This window comes from Bacillus rossius, chromosome 8 (assembly GCF_032445375.1).
Source record: "Bacillus rossius redtenbacheri isolate Brsri chromosome 8, Brsri_v3, whole genome shotgun sequence".
Taxonomy (NCBI): domain Eukaryota; kingdom Metazoa; phylum Arthropoda; class Insecta; order Phasmatodea; family Bacillidae; genus Bacillus; species Bacillus rossius.
Window position 1 is genome coordinate 51,397,650 of NC_086336.1, and position 18,119 is coordinate 51,415,768.

Genomic DNA, 18,119 nt, shown 5'->3' on the forward strand with positions numbered 1-18,119 from the left:
TGGATATTAATTCATTTCCGTTGTCATTCATCTTTTTTGCTGAATCATCAAAGGTAACATTTATTTAATTCATGCAGTAAAACATCACAATTGCCACTCATCCATGAACATAAAAAAAACAAAATTAAAAATAAATTTATAATCAAATCACAGAGAATATGTTAACTTACTATAAGGAAGAGAACTACATGGCAGATCTAACCAATACATATTTTACTACACACTCATAGCTATGAAGCCATTTCTTTGCATATCAATAATGCATTACTCTGTCGTATGCCCGGGTCCCCTCAAAAGGGCCCGATGCCAATTCCCAGCTGTAATGCCCATTATATGCATGGGACAAGGCTGGAAATTCACCCCACAAACGGCTGCTTGCCACCGCTCCAGAGCCTTGGAAAGAGGGGTGAGCCTAGTCCACCCGAGCACTGCAGACTGCCACCAAAGCCCTTCCCTCTTTCCACAGTTTGTCCTACACCCTCCCTCCGGCAAGGATGGTATAAAAGGCAGCTCTTGGGCAGTAAATGTTGAGTGTTCCTGGGGCAGTGGGCCTCACAGCACCCCTTGTGCTCTCGCCTGCCGCCCTGGATTCCGCCTCCAGATGCTCCTCCCATTGACGTCATCGGTCGTGAGTAGAACCAGTTTGGGCACTTTAGGGCAATCCTCTAAAAAGCTTACCAGAAGGAAGCAGGTGTGTTATATTGTAACAAACACCTGCCACTGACTTTACACCTTTCTGTTCCATAGGGAATTACCTCTAACTCTACCATTTGTCTGCCTTGTAAACCCTCCAAGGCCCTTTTCCGGCACCCTACTGACTCGAGAGACAAGTCAGGTAAAACAGCCTGAGTCACTCACATCTTGCCTCGTACCTCACTGACACAGCAGTGGAATGGTTCCTCAGTGGCCAGGCTATCCAGCAATATGGCCCGCTTGGAAAAAAAAACCCACTGCGGATCTGTCGCCATAGTTGCCACACCCCGAACGCTTGGACATGACTGAAAGTACTCAGAGACATTGCTCTGCCGGGAAAACAGTCACGCCTGAGGATGGGGTGGTCTGTCAGGAACAATAACCACAGTACACCGCACGCTGCAACTTCCTTTCGCACCACCCAGCCTGGCCTTATGCAAGATCGCAACCGGAGAAGAGTAAAGAAGCGGGAAGCCCCCCTAGCCTGGTTGGCCAACGAGGGGAGCCCTGCCAACATGCAGCTTCAACAAATGAGACCAGCAGCACCCCCGCAGCCCTCGAGGCCCCAGTTTGAGCCACCCCAGTGACCTGGAGCCTGGGAGAGGACCCCGCCTCCTGTCTGGAGGGAGTTCTCACTGGTATCCCGACTACCACTGACTCCGCCAAAGAGGTACTCAAAGGTCCGGTTGGCCACGGGTTGCCCAGGTATCCAGGCCCCTCCACCTATTGGAGAAGACTGATGCAGGTGCCTGCCCTTGTGCCACCCATGAGGCCACCGGAGGCGTGGTGCAGCACCTAGACCGCCCTGCAAGCCATTGCCTAGGCCAAGACCTTTTGCCTGGCCCGCGCCTCAACCAGGCTAGTCGCCAGAGTCCTGGCTCCCATTACGCAGTGAGAGGGAAAGTGGAATGGATTCGAAAATCACACTGAATTACATGCCTAGTTACAACTAACTACACTTTTCTATAAAAACAAAAACAGATAATATTTTCCACACTGGCTAAGAACATATAACCACACTCGTATAATTATTTTATACCATATTTACTTAACATTTCTCTTTCTTCACACATACACATTAACTTTCAACTTCTCTTGTCAGTGCAGCCCACCATGCTAACTTTAATATAGTTAGCAGGCAGACCATGTTTATTAAAAAAAATTCTGGCATTAGTTTTTCTGTAATAAAATTAGTCCATCTTTTACTTTGATGTAGTATTTGATGTAACAAAGCTAAAATATTATAAAAATACATTTTTATTCTGTTGCTAAACAAAGTGCCTCGTTTATTAAGCGTGTCTAAATAAAGTTGTTATTTATTAATTATGTACTACATACGTGTAAATTTCTTAGGAATATAGACATACAACACATTACAGGGAAATGAGAAGATACACCCTTTGATAATCTCAGCAATTTGCTTGCAGCAATTAGGAAAGATGCAAATGTTTTGTAAAGTTTTTTCTGATGGAGTAAACACATTTAACCACTATTCAGTGAAAAAAATATAATTCTTCTATTTTTTTTTTAATTTGTGTAATTTTTTGAAGTAAACATAGTTTACATTGAGCTAATTAATACATGGTGAAGACATCTTTTACAAGAGTTTTATTAATTATCATAGCTTGATATTGCAAGTTTCATTATCACATGACTTACATTGCTAGTTATTTGTGACAGTAGATATTTTGAAAGAAACTTCAGAAAGTCACTACCACAGAGTGAACGAGGCCTTCATGTACATACTTAATAATTTTCATTCTGGAAGATTAAGAGTACAGTGAAAGACTCAAGACAGCATAGCTGGATTAGGTCCAAAAATAAAGGTTATTCTGGCATACACCAAGTGCACAGCAGTCAAATCTTAAAAGTGCAAAATCAAAATATTAATCATTTAACCAGGTTGTCTAGAAATACCTGGTGACCCAATTTCAAAACATTTTCAGGACATTTAAATAAAAGTTTCTTACGACTATTTTTTATGCCTAAGGATCATTTTTAAAAATACATAAAAACCAAACACAGTACAAAATAAATCTTCTATTCTCAGGAATGTAGCAATTTTTTTGTTAGAAAACTGAAAACTTTTCAGAGATACTTTCCACACAATTTAACCGGCTGTCCACATTCTGGGAAAGTTAGGGATGTTGAAATTTGTCAGGGCAAGTCAGGGAATTTACATGAAATTCTGATAAACTCATAGAAATTTGAGAATGTTATGCTCAAGTCTGCAATCACCCAAGTCTGTGAAATAATTTTTTATTCAGATGGCGTTTTAGTGCATATTCATACATGCCATAAAATGGCGACTGAAAGGTTCTGTTTGAATAAAGGTGTACAGAGAACTAGCTATGGGGAAGGGGAAAAGTGGAAGCTGGGGTTTCTTTATTTAGAAAATGGCGAAATAGGTAAATTATTAAAATAACTAAATAGGGAAATTTGAGATTTTGGGATTTTGGTCAGGTAAATTTGATTACAGATTTAAGTGGCCAGTATCCAACTAATTATATTTAATGTGAAACTATAAACAAAATGCGAAAAAGTCTGCTGGAAATTAAAGTTTCCTGACCTCCAGCACAGTTAAGCAACGGCCACACAGGGCGCCATGCTCGCTATGTTTGCGAGGTGAGTAAAACATAGCCAGCTGCATCTCAGGTGTGACTGGCCCAGTGGCGGATCCAAGGGGGGGCACCAGGGGCAAGTGCCCCCCCCCCCCCCCCCCCTTCCCATAAAACCAGTTGTCAGTTACAATAATATTGCCGACAAAAATGATTGTTTCTGGAACCAATAAAATATTTTATTATAATTAATGAATTTCTGGTATAATCATAAAATCTGGTGGTTGGATGTTATGTGTAGTGTGAGTAGATTAAATACAAATTTAGTAATTTGAAGACATTTTTTCTCTGGTTATTCTGAAATCCTAGAGTGCCCCCTCCGAGGTGAACCTCTGGATCCGCCACTGGACTGGCCACACAAAGATGTGTTTGCTATGTTGGCAACGTCACCAGGTGTTTGGTTCTCTGCTATTTTGCTAAAACGTCGCGACTTCGTGCAGAATTGTGCTGTACTTCTGCGTTTGCTTTAAATTAGTATCATCTCAACGGAACATTTTATTGAAGGAGTACGAAAATGTCCATGTTTATGGAATAAACTGATATAAGACTATAGAAAGCCGGATATGCAGGATAATGCCTGGGATTTGATTTCAAGGGAATGCATAATTTTGGCTTCCTCCTCACAAGCAACTGCTTCATCAAATGATGACATTCTTTAGATTCATTTATTTTTATTTCACAAACCCATTTCTTTTAAAATTTTACATACTGTAAGAGCCAGCAGAATATTATCATCGTTGGAATCATCACTTGAATCCTATGGCATGCGTCTCTCCGACATCATGAACAAGACTATCCTGGAGCAGCTACATAGCAAACAGAGCGAATATCGCGAACATAGCATAGCTGTCTGTGTGACTTCGGATTTACTGTTTTTTTTTGTGACTTTTGTGACCTGAAGATACCTAGTTATTGCATTCTTAAGTATATAATGACACCATCATAATTGACGCAACTAACTTTTGCATCATCCTACATGCATTTGTAAACTTTCATATAGCAAAGCCAACCTTCAGCACACATTAGCCATTTTATGAAATGATAGTTAACAGAATCAAGATCACTAAATGTGCACCAGGAAGGAGGTGGGCTGATTATGTGCAACAATGAACTAGCTGCGCAAATGGCTTTTTATCTCGTTTAGCAGCATGGACGCAATGACCATCTTCTCGCAGTTGACTGAAACGGTGACGTGATCGGGAGCGGTCTCGCCCGGCAGCGTGACGGTGACCAGGACCAAAGACTTGGATGACAGGCTCTGTCCTGCGAACCTGACAACGGCAAGACCGCAACCAAACATCTCACAAAACTTCAGCCACTAGAATCGATAAATTGTTATGGTACATCAGGGTGGAGGTTTGGTAAGATGCCAACCTAATTTACATTTCACAGCTTTGAGAAAACTAATACTGGCACTACCCCACATCACAGGTGGCACTACATTACAAGGGCTTTGGGCAAACCATTGGGAAGGGGGGAGGGAGGGCGGGGGGTAACCTACTCAATACTGTGTTGTTAATATAACCATATTTAATTGTTTATATTATATGTTTTTCAACTAAACAAATCCTTATTTAATAATTTTAATAAACTTAAAAGCGATTCCTATGTCAGTGCTAGCACATACTGAAAGCATGAATACATGTGGTATATTGTTTTGGATTAACCTTTTATACGTAGCCTTCTCTTAGGAGTAATTATTTTTAGTATATCATTCATTAAATCTATAAAAATTATGTTTTCCCAAAATATTTAAAAACTCACGTTTCTATGGTTTTGGGAAAACATAATTTTTATTGATTTCGGATGGTATCCAAGACATTAGGGTAAGGAAGCGAATAAGAATCGCCATCTTTTACTGCACCAGTCTTGAATAGCATGACTGTAACCATATTCCAGAATATGTCTGAACTTATCCGTTATCCCAGTACGGTAGCAGATTGGCAGCCAATTTAATAAACTACGCCCTGAACAAGGCTAAAAACAGTTGCACATCGCATAATGAGCACACTACTTGATGTGTCTCTACACAACATTATTTTGTTTAAGTTTACACAAGAATAATGGAAGACAACAAAAATCAGCATGTCTGATTCACACCTGATGAAGTTATTTTTAAAATTCTTATCAACAATAATTTGTAACACAATTTATGTAACCAAAAAATATCTCATGGCATAGAGGATATAAAATAAATTATTAATATATACACTTGGCATGCACACACTCTCACACACACTACTATTGCATTTATATGTTTTAATTTAACATTTAAGTAAAAATTATGGGGCCATATGCCTACCTTATATGAAATAACCAAACCATTGGACCAAGTTATTTATAAGATGTTATTACTACAGCATTACCACAGCTAATTTACTTAATGTGTTACAAAATGTGTAAGTAAATATTCTTTATGCAATATAACTGCGTAGAATAACATTCAACGATATATATGTCCCACCATTTATGTTTATAAGCCTACCATAGACTACATTGTATGACAAATATGAAACTGCATAACGGGAGAAACGTGGTTATGTACTTTATCGTCAGTCGGCTGGCTGACTTGCTTACCCGGGCATGACCTTCAACTCACATTCGTACCTTTCCACGAACATTCCAAACCATCCTTTACTGACAGTGAAACCGTTATTACTGTCCGGATATTTACATTTTAATTTTTCAAAAATTAAAGTGCTTGTTTGCGTATCACTGCTTGGTTCACACCAATACTGTCAGGCTTGTGATTTTTTTTTTCGAAAACGGTACGGCCCGGCAGCATACGCGCAGACATATTTTTTTTTTTTGATCTTTTACACTCAATAGCCGCAACTGAACTTGCCATAACTGATGTTTGTACAACAACCAATAGCGTAGTCAGACTTGCACAAGCATCTCTTCCCCCTCGTATGTCTTATAGCTAACTGTATCCCACGGTACATCTGTTGTTTACCGAGTTGAAGCAGCCTTTGTGGCATCATGCACGACTTTTTTTTTTGCCTGTGGCGATTTCAAGCTAACTGATATTTACCGACTTGCTATTCAAAACTGAGGTAGTAAAACTAATATCCTGCTAAATGAATTCGCACAATTTGAATATGTGCTAAGTGAGGAATTGGTGTATTCAATTAGTATCCAGAATTATAGTGTTTATAATGCAATAATATGTTTTATAAAAAATTAAAAAAAAAAAAAACATACTTGTTACTAACCTTACGCGTGTTCCTGTGTTCTATGTACTTTACCAATCTGTTACAGACACAACAGGAATGGTGAAGAAAATATGAGTATTCAAGGCTATTTTCTAATTTTCTTGAGTTTTCTTTTAAGTTGCAATTATTTCTTGTTACAACCACTTAAATGTCTGTGTGTGTTTGCGTGTTTGCAAAACTATTTGAATAAGCAGACCTGAAAAAAATCTGAAAGCTACTCACCTCAGAGAAAGTGGGTCCAAACTTGAAATTGAAGAAACATTGGCAGTTTCGTACACTCTCTGGCAAATATACTTCTGGTTAACGCATCCGGGCATCAGTGGCACAACACAACTGTGTTCGTTCATTCCTCGAAGTTTGTCTGCACATACAAATGAAATAATCACACTCCAAATGTTAAGACTAGGCAAATGCAAGAGAAAGAGAAACTAATATCTCATCTCTAATCATATTTGTATACAGAGAAATAAATAGCTACTCCCACTACTACTTTTGATGAATGATTAAATTTTTATTATTTTTGTGTAATTAACACCTGTTTCCACCTACAACATCATGGAGAAATGGTGGTTGAGTGAACAGACCATTCGCCTCAGACCAAAGCGACCTGCGTTCCGTTTCCAATGGATCTGAACCCTGATTTTTCACAAGTGAGAAACATGACGGATGTCTCCAACAACAATTTCTCATTTTCTCATAATTTTAAATTATTTTAGTTTTTTTCCCCAGCAATCTTAAGTGATCAAAATGGCAAAATTTTAGTAATCATTGAACAATTTTTCTCACACAAATATTAATACTCCCTTCAAACCACGTCCAAGATGTTCGTCGTCCATTGAGAAACAGCATGTCAACCAATCTTGGAGCTTGACGGAGTTTGTGGTACGTATTTTCCATGGTTATGCAACACGCATTATACAAAAAAATTCTCCGCGGATTATCTGGGTGGATATGATGGTACTTCACTCACTCTGCTCAGCGATGAAGATGGCCTCTGGCATCGTGACAGCTTGGAGGAGCTCTCCCACCGCGGGCTTCAGCGTGACCCTGCAGCTCCGCCCGTCGTCGCCCATCAGGATGTGGAAGCTCACGGGCTGCGTGGAGTCCCGGAAGTCCACTCCGATGACGCCGGGCAGGCTGGCGTTCACCGCCAGACACGATATGGGAGCAAAGTCGTGCATCGCCATCTCTGGGCCCAATTCCTGCACACATCGGTGTCAACTTCCTAGTGTGTTCACTTGAAAACAGGCTTTCCCAACACTAGTCCACCTCTGTTACTAGGTCATCAAATTTATAAAAATATTTTGTTCCTCTTGAAATATCAGTTATGTGACAGACATTAAGTTAATTTTACTTGATGGTATAAGATTCATAATAAGAAACTAATTAAAAAACAAAATTAATTTTATTGACACAAAAACCAAATAATGGAGCCTTTACATCTAGTACAGTGTTACGGATAAATATAGGTGACTGCGGTTGTGATCTATAACCTTAAAATAATTACTGCATTTTTAGTACATTGTGCAGGTTGCGTAACTGGCCTGAAAATATACAATTATGGCAAGACTTTATTTATGTGAATCAAATATATTTTACGTTCAAATTATCAACAGTTCTTAAGACCTACCAATCTAAATAAGATACAATTCCTTATATGGTACAATTCCTTCTTACAGCTTGAGAATCAACGGTTCCGATTCCAGGTAGAATCGGTGGAATTGAATCACCGAAGAATAGACATGCACATCCCTAAATGTAATGATACAACTCAATATTTTGACTATTTTTTTTAAGCTTCTTCTTATATCCAATAAAAAATATCTAAGGCCACAACTTTTGTGCCTATAAATCCAGGGCCATCAAGAGATAATTGTTATGAAGAGAGACAGGGGGAGGGAAAATACCACGGGTCCCGGGCACCAGGGAAACTCTGGCCGAGTTTCGTCAATTTTTAATGCTTGGGTTTACTCTAATATGACGAAAACCATTACCTAATAATATAATTCATTGGAAACCTTTCAAGTTATACGGTATGCACAGATTGCGTTTACTGTTATGGCCATGGTAACATTTACAGTCTGTATTTGGCCTAGGGTTCTTAGTTTCTCTTGACGCCCTGCGCTGAACAATCGTATGAAGAATGACAAACACATGATATCAGATATGAGAGTATACTGCTACCTTCTTCCCAGTCCTTATGTCTGTGATGTCTTCAGAACTGTGGTTGGTGAACGTCAGCTCTATGGAGACCATAGTGGGTGAGAACAAGTGGGTGGAGCGTGTGAACCTCGATGAAACACTCAGCCCTCGACCAGATACCTTATTCACCAGTTCTTTTGCCGTCAGAGGAATGTAGCTGGCACTGGTCGCCTGCAATTAAACATATCAGTATTTGGTACACATTTTCTTAGCTTCTGAAATCAAAATTCAACCAATACAAACGGTTTCAAACTTATTTCATTCTTAATTTTTAACAATATTTTTTTAAGACTGTAAGCCAAATGTTAATCACTGGATAGATCTCATGTCACACATGAATTAATGAATAAATTAAATATATAAAATTTCCTTGACATTGATGAAATTAGACACAAAAGAGAGTAATCTCTGTGATGGACGACAGCAACAAAATGCATTGGTGGGAGATGCAGTAGAACCATGAGGTAACTCACTGATGCTGCAACATCTCCCACTTACAAATAAACGAGTTTGACCCTGCCTGGAATTGAGTTTCTCATCTTGGGGGCAGGCGAATGATTTTACTGCTCAGCCACCAAGGCCTGCTAAGGTAGAAATGAGCACTGAAAACACAGCGGAATAAATCATTAAATCAATAAGAGTTACAAATTAACTTCCACTATACCTGTATCGACATTGGCGACACAGGAGTGACAGGGGTCGCAGGAGTCAGGAAGCCACCAAATGAAGGTGTCATCACCGGTGTTATGGTTGGCGGCACTGAACACACACCACAGGAACTAGTTAAACTAGAGGTCAGAAAGATGACACTCTCAAAAAAAAAAAAAAAAAAAAAAAAAAAAAAAAAAAAATCATGAACTGATGGTTAACGTTTGTATAGTGACTTTTTTTTACCTTCATCAAGTTCCAGCAGCAGATCCAAGTTGCTCTTCCCTTGCGGAGTGTCTGATTTGTAGGTGTCTGGCTTTTTCTTTTTGTTCTGCGTAAACGACTCAGACGATTCTTCTTCGCTGTCTTCCTCCGGGGAATCGCCATCTTCCTCAGACGATTCAGAGTTGTCGACAGAACTTTCTCCATCTGGTTTCGACTTTGCATCCTTCAACAGTATTATCTTGTTTTTCATGACCTTTACCTGCACATAAAATTAATAATCATGTTAACAACAAATAAATCTGTAAAATTACAATTGAACTCAAATGATGAGCAGAGTAAGAAATTACAGGGAACTGAAAACACTACATAATCAATTTTTATGTTTTAAGTAGATGCTCTGGACTTTCAGAGTTTTCGCATCAAAGTGGTACAATCTAACACAGTTGACGTGGCTATACCTCAAATGCCAAGAGATTTTATATTTTTTATCTTATTTTGTAGTTTATTAGTATAATCAATGGTAATAAACAAGACGTAATAGAACTATGCAGATTTTAATACACCAAAGTATTATAAATGACAAAAAAATTACAAAACAGAGGATTTAAAATATAGCCAAAATGCAGTCACTTACATATGTACTATAGTCAATGTCACTTTATTTTTGAATACGATTAAGACAGCAAACATAACAAATGTTATCGCTAATGAATTTAATGTACATATATCCCAATGAAATATGGTGATATAGTCATATAGTGTTTATGAATTCAAGCAAATATTTATAGTTGAAGTAATTACCTCGCTGAGAAAATGAACTTTAAGTGAAAGTCCCCACTGCTAACAGTCAATTAAAAATGTTTTCCCAACTTTCTACAAATAGTAGGTCATTTGTAGACTGTATATGGAACAACAATTGGCGCCAAAAAGTATTATGACTGTATGAATTGCTTAGGAATGGCAATAAAACAAAAATAATTTATAGGACATTGTATATTCTACAGGCACGCAAGCGCCAGACCCAGGTAGGCACTAAGTGCAGGTAGGTACCACCTGCAATTAGAGAACTCCAACAGCTGGGCAGAACCAGCAAATAGCCACCTCACACTAACAGGCACCACAGCGCACAAGACAAACAAAAAGAACAACACAATATAAAACAAGACAACAGGCAAAAAAATACATAAATTATGAAACCAAACAATTAGGATAGAATAAAAATAACAAGAATTTTACAACGAACAGCAAGATTTATGATTACTAACGGATACAATCTTGTACAAAAATTTATGTAAAAAAAAATAACCTTCATCTACTAAACAAAATCTGATTGCAATTTATTAAGTTAACTATTATTATTTAAGTAAACAAATTACACAATTTCTACTTTAATTTCCTGTCAAAAAGATTGGTATGTTCATCTATGTTATTTAAGTTATTGATTAATCTGTATGACTATTAAATTAAGGTACTCTGAGCCCAGAGTTTTCAAGAAAATAATAACCAGATATGTACAAAGAGAGAGTCCGGTTAGTTAGCTAAAATTTCACATTAACTGAACAGATACTGTACTCAAAAATGATAACCAACCAATTAAAATCAAACAGAACCCAATCCAAATTAATCAAAAAATCCTGATTTATCAAATGATAGTTCTAGTTGAAAGTGTCTGGAAATCTGCATTTTGAAATATATAATAAAATATTATTATAATTGCAAGATTTAAGTAGGTTCAACTATAGGGAAAAAATCCACAAATTTCAATGTAAAAACTTCTGAATTCTTCTATTCTACTAGAATCAAAGTAGTTCATCTAACCATCAACTAATTTCTGGATATAAAATTAGTTAACACTACCAAAAAGTCCAACCTTGTCTTTCTTATCCTCTTCTTCTGTTTCATTTTCACTACTGTCACTTTCCTCTTCACTCTCTTCCTCACTGCTTTCTTCTGAGCTATCTTCATCATCATCTGCATCGTCATCAGATGAGTCTTCATCAGAATCTAGAAAATAAAGCCCAAATGTCTAACACGAATTACACATTTATGCCAAAACATTAATGCCTGAGTCTATAAGGCAAATACATGTTTACATTTCAACATCAGCATTCAGTCTACAAACATTTTATTTTTAAGTTGTTAAAAACAACCTTTTGAAAAAGTGAATAGTTGATAAACACTCATATTTATTCAAGAACAATGTTAGGATACATAATTATTTGGACAAAAAATACAAATTACCAATCTCTGTGATGGAAGAAAAAGGAAAATTACGTGATAATAAAATTTTATTTCAACAGGTATTTTCTAGATTAAATGCCACTCCCGAACACTGGTTGTCAATTAGAATAACAAATATAAACTTAGCAATTTAACAATGTTATTAAGAGCAAACATAGTATGCCACGTTAAAAACAGAAATGCTTGTTAACTCATCCCCCCCCCCCCCCCCCCACACACACAACAAGGAATGGTAGTGTAAAATGAGGGAAAATTCTAAAACTTACCTAATAAATATCTAATAAATATGTACCTTATTTTCTATATGTATTCATTGTGTGCAGCATTTTCTGAGATTATTTAGCAGTTCACGGTAATCACGTTGAGTGTGATAATGGGAACAGACAGTTCTTTCCGCCATATCAACACGAATACCAATATGTTTATCAAACTTTGATATTATCTTCAGTTTATCTGCAACCGAAGTAGTTTTATGTACTTTAACTTTTCCCATTTATTTTCTCTAATCAACCAGTTCATCAGTATTGATAATATGTACTAGAGTAGAGTCCTGAAAACTCAACCTAATATGGACCGAAGGGTGGCTGGAGTTTGTGAAAATGCCAGATTATCTGGAATGAGGTTAAAAAAAAAAGAATAAGTAGGAGTGTTTCCTCAGAAAATACAGTACTGTACTTGTATGTGTTGTTTGCTTGAGAATATAATTGAGAATAAACTGCCCAAATACCCTTAAACAAACAAAAAGTATGTACTTTATGAAGGCCAAGAGGCTTTACTACACGAAAATGAAAATTCACGAATGCACAGCGTACAGTCAATTTCTTTATGTCGTAATTATTTCCCAATAGTTTGGTTAACACGAACCCAGTTATCACGAAGAAGTGCTAAAATTACGGTCCCTTCAGGTCTGTAATAACGAGGTTTAACTGTAACTCACAAAGCACGCACCTTCTGGCGCGGAGCTGTGCTCGGACTCGGAGGAGTAGAACGAGCGCTTCTTCACCTGGGTCTTCTTGCCGCGGGGCTCGGCCACGGGGGCCGGCATCTCCACGTCTCGCACGCCGGAGTCCGGCACCACCTCGGGGAAGGGCGGCAGGTCGTGGTAGCCCATGGCCCTGGCGTTGATGTAGTGCGACAGGGACCCCAGCTGGAACTGCTCCCTGTCTGCCCGTTCCAACAACCTCGCGTCACACCCCGACTCATGCCAACTCTGCCGCTCACGCGGTCGGACGAGATTTTATAATTTCATTTTGGTGTTATGGTTTTTAATTTTTATGACTTCCGTTCATTCATAAAGATAGCATATTACTCAATAAACACATTACTGATGCACATATCGGGACAATAAAAATACATCAGTAAGTATTTGTGTGTTTAAAAAAATTTATAATGTTGTAATGTGAATATTAGTTAATAATAACAGTTGCCAAATTTAAAAAAAAAATATTTTTGAATCTGTTTATTCACTTATTTTGTTCATACATTTTGGTTCGTACTTCATGCTAAACAAATTACATTCATTGAATTTATTATATTAAAAGATAATGTTTATATGATTTGAGTTAAGTTTTAATTAGAAATGTGGATTAATTTAACGATTTTATTTCATTTAGTTGCTTTATGGTGTATTAACTTTCATTTCGAGGTTATGTGGTGTATTGACAAATTTACATGCTTTTTGGTGCTATTGAGGTTTTATCGCAAATGACCACATAATCTTGTCCCTACACTCGGTGTTATCTCGGCCAAATAGGGGGCAGAGTGACTTGAGTGGTGACATACGTGCCTCTCACCAAGGCGAACCCAGGTTTGATTCCTGACAAGAGTTGAACCCGGACCTCTCGCCAAGTGGGGAAACGTGTCGGACGTTACTAGTCAGTGGGTTTTCTCGGGGTTACTCCCATCCACTCCATCAATGCTCCAGTGACCTCAATGTCGATGAGACGTTAAGCTCGGTCCTTCGTTGGGACCAAATAATTGCAACATCATCTGATCCGACCTAATTTTTGTTTGCGATACCGAGGGGAAATAGAAGCAAAGGATTTTAGTAATACAATATTTACCCACATATGGGTAGCACAGTTTACGCAGATTTGTTTTTAGTAAAATATATTGCAAACCATATGCAAATTTTTATTTTGGGTTAAAAAAAAATTAACATAGCACTGTCATTGACTACCGCCGCAGTAAGTGATGTGCCTTTCTGCCGCATGGCTGGAGCTCGGCAAGAGGGGAAAATATAAAAATAAACCAGCCAGAGAGTGATAAAGAGGAGGGGTGTGCATGCGTGTGTGGCCATGCAGCAGTGTTTATGGTTCTCCCTCCCTCTCTCATCATTCTAGATGTCCGTGAACTGGCATCTTACACAATCATCACGTTATGCTCGACAGGTTTTTGTGACACAACTGTGTCCACACATTGTTTTTGCATGAGATTTCCCATGCTTTCTACTGAAACATTTCACACATAAAAAATAGTATTCTTATCCTTTGTATTTTTTTTTTTTAGATAATGCTAAGAGGGGAGGAAGTAAGGTCCATACAGGACGGAGAGAGAAAAGACAAAGGACATCAGTGCTGTGTTTCTTACATGGCAAGACACGAACCATAAAGACTTCACTTCTATTCTACTGAAGACAGCTATAGGATGCGACACATATTTGAGGGCTACCCTTACAGTGATAATGTTAGATTTTTTGGTCCAAAATTAAAGGTGCGACCCATACGCAGGGGCAACCCTTCTGCAGTAAATACAATTTGACTACCAATTTGACCTGGAATTATATGGTAATGAAAAATAAAAGAATGATATGATTAAATATGTATGCATGTATGTAAAACTCTAAAATGATAGGTGGTGAACCTTCCTAGAAAAGTAATCATGACTGGTTATCTCATTTTTAGGGAAAGTGGCAGCAGCTGAAGTGAGTATAATGGTGGATTCATTGATTATGATACAGGTGCAAAAACTGCGGGTTTTTGTGGGCTGCATATTCAATCTCAGTGTGTTGGGTCTCATTCTGGACATAACCCAGAGGACTGTTGGGTTGATGTAGGTGCCAGTTATTTCAAAGATACTAGACTGGGTTGGTGGTCAATGTGGTATTCTAACACACTCTGTATACTAATATGCTTATAAAAAGTATGTGTATTTATAGAATTTTTAGCAGAAACTGTTTATTGTACCAATTACCCTTTTGCTAATATTTTTTGTATCTGTTGTTTAATAGAAAAAGAAAAAGAAAAAGACAGCTGGTTATTGCTACAAAATTTAGGTTTCGCAGGGCAAATACGATGAATATTGAGTTAACTTCAGTCAAATGATTTACTACAAAACTTAAAGCAATGTATATGTAGCTAAATATTTAATTTTTCCATATTCTGATTATATTAAAAAAATATCACAAAACTCTATGGATTCATTATTAGATTCTTTTGAATACATGTCAGTTTTTATACAGTAAACTTTTACTTTATAAAAAATAGTTGGGCCGACTTAAAATGAGCCAATTAAAAAATCTTAACGTTAATATGCACAAGTTACACTGACCTTTGAACTTGGACTTAAGAACAGGAGCTGGCTTGGTGGCGAGGAATATCTTCTTGGCGTGCTTGGCCAGGTAGGAGTTCTCCATGCCACAGGACGGGAACACGAACTGGCGCAGGAACCTGGCGCGGTCCCGAATGTCATAGTTCTGGTCGTAACGGGCCAAGCTGAACACGTACTGGCACAGCAGCTTGGTCTGCTTCGGGTTCGTGAGGAAGAGCTTCACCGCAAGGTTCAGAATCTGCAGCTTCACTATGTCCTCCTGCGGCACAGTTCAACCAGGTATTATTAGCAGGGACTTGACAAAATCGCGATCGCGATGAGCTCGAAAAATAAGTAACGTGCGTGAAGTTCTGAAGATAAAACGGGATCTTCGAATTTTTTTTTTTCCGAATTTCTACACAAATACATTTACAATTGTACTTGTGTTTTGCACCTCTTTTCCTCCAACACCCAGAACCATCACCGTATCGTCACAAGTCAGGGTGAGAGCTGGAAATGCTGAGTTGAAAAACTACACGGTCTGCGTTTAAAGTGCGTTACTTATGCCAGTTTTGACAGCTGTTGTTTTTCTTTACGGCTTTTCAAATGTCAGCAAAGGTCTGGATGAGCTTAGTCGGAAAAGTACATGCTCTGCGTCTCAACTGCGTTACTTACGCTTGTTTTTACTTTTTTTAATTTTTTTTTTTACTGCCTTTGAAATGTCATCTCGGGTGACAGGTGACACGTGATAACACTTCAGAATTTCCGGGAAAAGGGAAGAAGGAGAGAGAGCGTTAATGGAGCTGTCGCAGGATTCACGCATAATGTGAATGTCTTTAATTCAACATTTTAAATTGGGCACATAACTGAGCAGCTTGCATTCAGATATTTTTAGGTGGATTCCAGATTTTGAACCTGGATGCCAGATTGCATTGCTGCGCTGCCTGCATTTTAAGTTCACTCAGAGCTAATCATTACTGTCGGTTTTCATCTCAGTAGTGTTTCCTGTTTACTAGCGGGTTACATTTAACATTTTCCATTTGGTATTCCCGTTCAAACTATACTGACATTCGATAATTCAGTGAAATGGCTAATCAGGCATGGCCGTGATCCTGAACATATGGCACAAAATAAAAACTCAACACATCATTATGCATATCAGAAGTCTCATATCAGAATAAGTTGTTTTTTTTTAAGAGGTGGATAACTGCTGTTTCGTACCTCCGAGATAAAGCCCTTGGCCATCTTGCGCAGCACATCCGGGGCTATTTTGGGCACCCTGTCCGAGTACTCCCCCAACAGCCAGAGGATGGACGCTCTGGCCTGAGGCACCGTGATGTAGTCCACCAGCTTCGCCATGTGCACTATGATGTCCTTGTGCTCCGACGGTTGCGTCTGCAGCAACTTCTTGATGACCACGACACTCTCCGCAACTACTGCTTCTGCAACAAAAAACCACGTACCCGCTGTTCACGTGTCATACAACATGTTGCGAAGTAAAATGTAACTCATTATTAATTTTCTATTTATTTATGTTTGTAACATGCCCACCAGCAGCCTAGGGCTTTTAGCAGTGAGAACGACACATACAGACAAGTACAAAATTAAAATAACAGACAATACAAAAATAAAACAAAAATGGTCACTGCAAGTACCAGGACACTCGATTCTTGTCGACACCAAAGTTGGTACCTGCTGAAATGGTGAAGGTGGAACCACAGCAGACAGGCACATACACAGTTGGCCAACACACAAAGTCAAGCATACTATATACTTACAGTGACCAAAACAATAAATGACTGGTACAAAAGAAACAGGACACACACACACGTACACACAAAGGAACATAAGAACATAAAATTTAAGGACAGATAAATTAGGACAACAACAATAATAGCAAAAAAAAAAAACACTAATAGGGGAAAAAAAACTCACGGCAGTCATATCCAAAGTCAGCCAAATTCATTCAAAACAAAGTTATGTAATTCTCGAGTTTGCTTGAATATATTTAAGTTTTGATTCACAGCATGAAGATTCCTTACAGTTTACATACAGTTAGCCTAACAATTTTGAAATGTACCACAGGTTTCAACAACTTGATGATAAAAAAAAAGAAACATGTGACAGAACTAAGTTACCAGTAGGTCACACAGTTGCCAATGGCACCCAAGGCTGTCGAGAGAAGGCAAAATACTTGGTTCCAGGCACCAGAGGCACCTGGTTGGGTCCAAAAAAAATTTTTTTAATGCCCGAGTTTACTCTGATAGTACAACAAATATTTCAAGTCTATTGCACCGTACTGGGATGGAACCTGGATCCCAATACGTTACATGTCCTGCCAAAACGAAACAGAAGCCAAGTAAACAACTTACAGAGTTACCCTATGCTAGAATATGGAGCAGAGAGGGAAGACAAGCTTATGTCAGTAAAAAAAAAAAAATTATTCGGGAACCACAGTTATAAGAGATTCACGTGGCACACAAGGGTATTCAGTATTATAGAGCAGCAGGAGCAGCAACAAACAAACAAAAAATGCATTAAAAATTTGCATTTAACAAACAAGGCATTATAATGCTCTCTGCAAACAACGTTCATCAGGTACAGAAGAAGTATAGCTAAATCACACAAGGTACAGACATACTCAAACAACAACACAGTGTTCAAATATGAAATTAAATTGTAAATGCATTATACTCTGGACAATACTAATATGAGTGAAGGGCTAGAATGCAGAAAATGCATGTACTAG

At 38.2% G+C, this 18,119-nt stretch overlaps 1 protein-coding gene across 3 annotated transcripts in view; it reads right to left on the reverse strand.

The window, feature by feature from the left end:
* Window positions 1-52: 52 nt before the first annotated feature.
* The window catches only part of LOC134534920 (AP-3 complex subunit beta-2), a 36,005-nt gene continuing 17,938 nt past the window's right edge, over window positions 53-18,119 (reverse strand). For all 3 annotated transcript variants that reach the window (XM_063373624.1, XM_063373621.1, XM_063373623.1), the window contains exons 12-21: window positions 16,592-16,812; window positions 15,392-15,650; window positions 12,791-13,006; window positions 11,472-11,605; window positions 9,623-9,860; window positions 9,393-9,487; window positions 8,711-8,899; window positions 7,497-7,728; window positions 6,749-6,887; window positions 53-4,582 (exon numbers count right to left, since the gene is read on the reverse strand). In XM_063373624.1, the coding sequence (XP_063229694.1) occupies window positions 4,423-4,582; window positions 6,749-6,887; window positions 7,497-7,728; window positions 8,711-8,899; window positions 9,393-9,487; window positions 9,623-9,860; window positions 11,472-11,605; window positions 12,791-13,006; window positions 15,392-15,650; window positions 16,592-16,812 (1,883 nt within the window). In that variant the 3' untranslated portion in view covers window positions 53-4,422. The remainder of the gene's footprint in view (window positions 4,583-6,748; window positions 6,888-7,496; window positions 7,729-8,710; window positions 8,900-9,392; window positions 9,488-9,622; window positions 9,861-11,471; window positions 11,606-12,790; window positions 13,007-15,391; window positions 15,651-16,591; window positions 16,813-18,119) is intronic.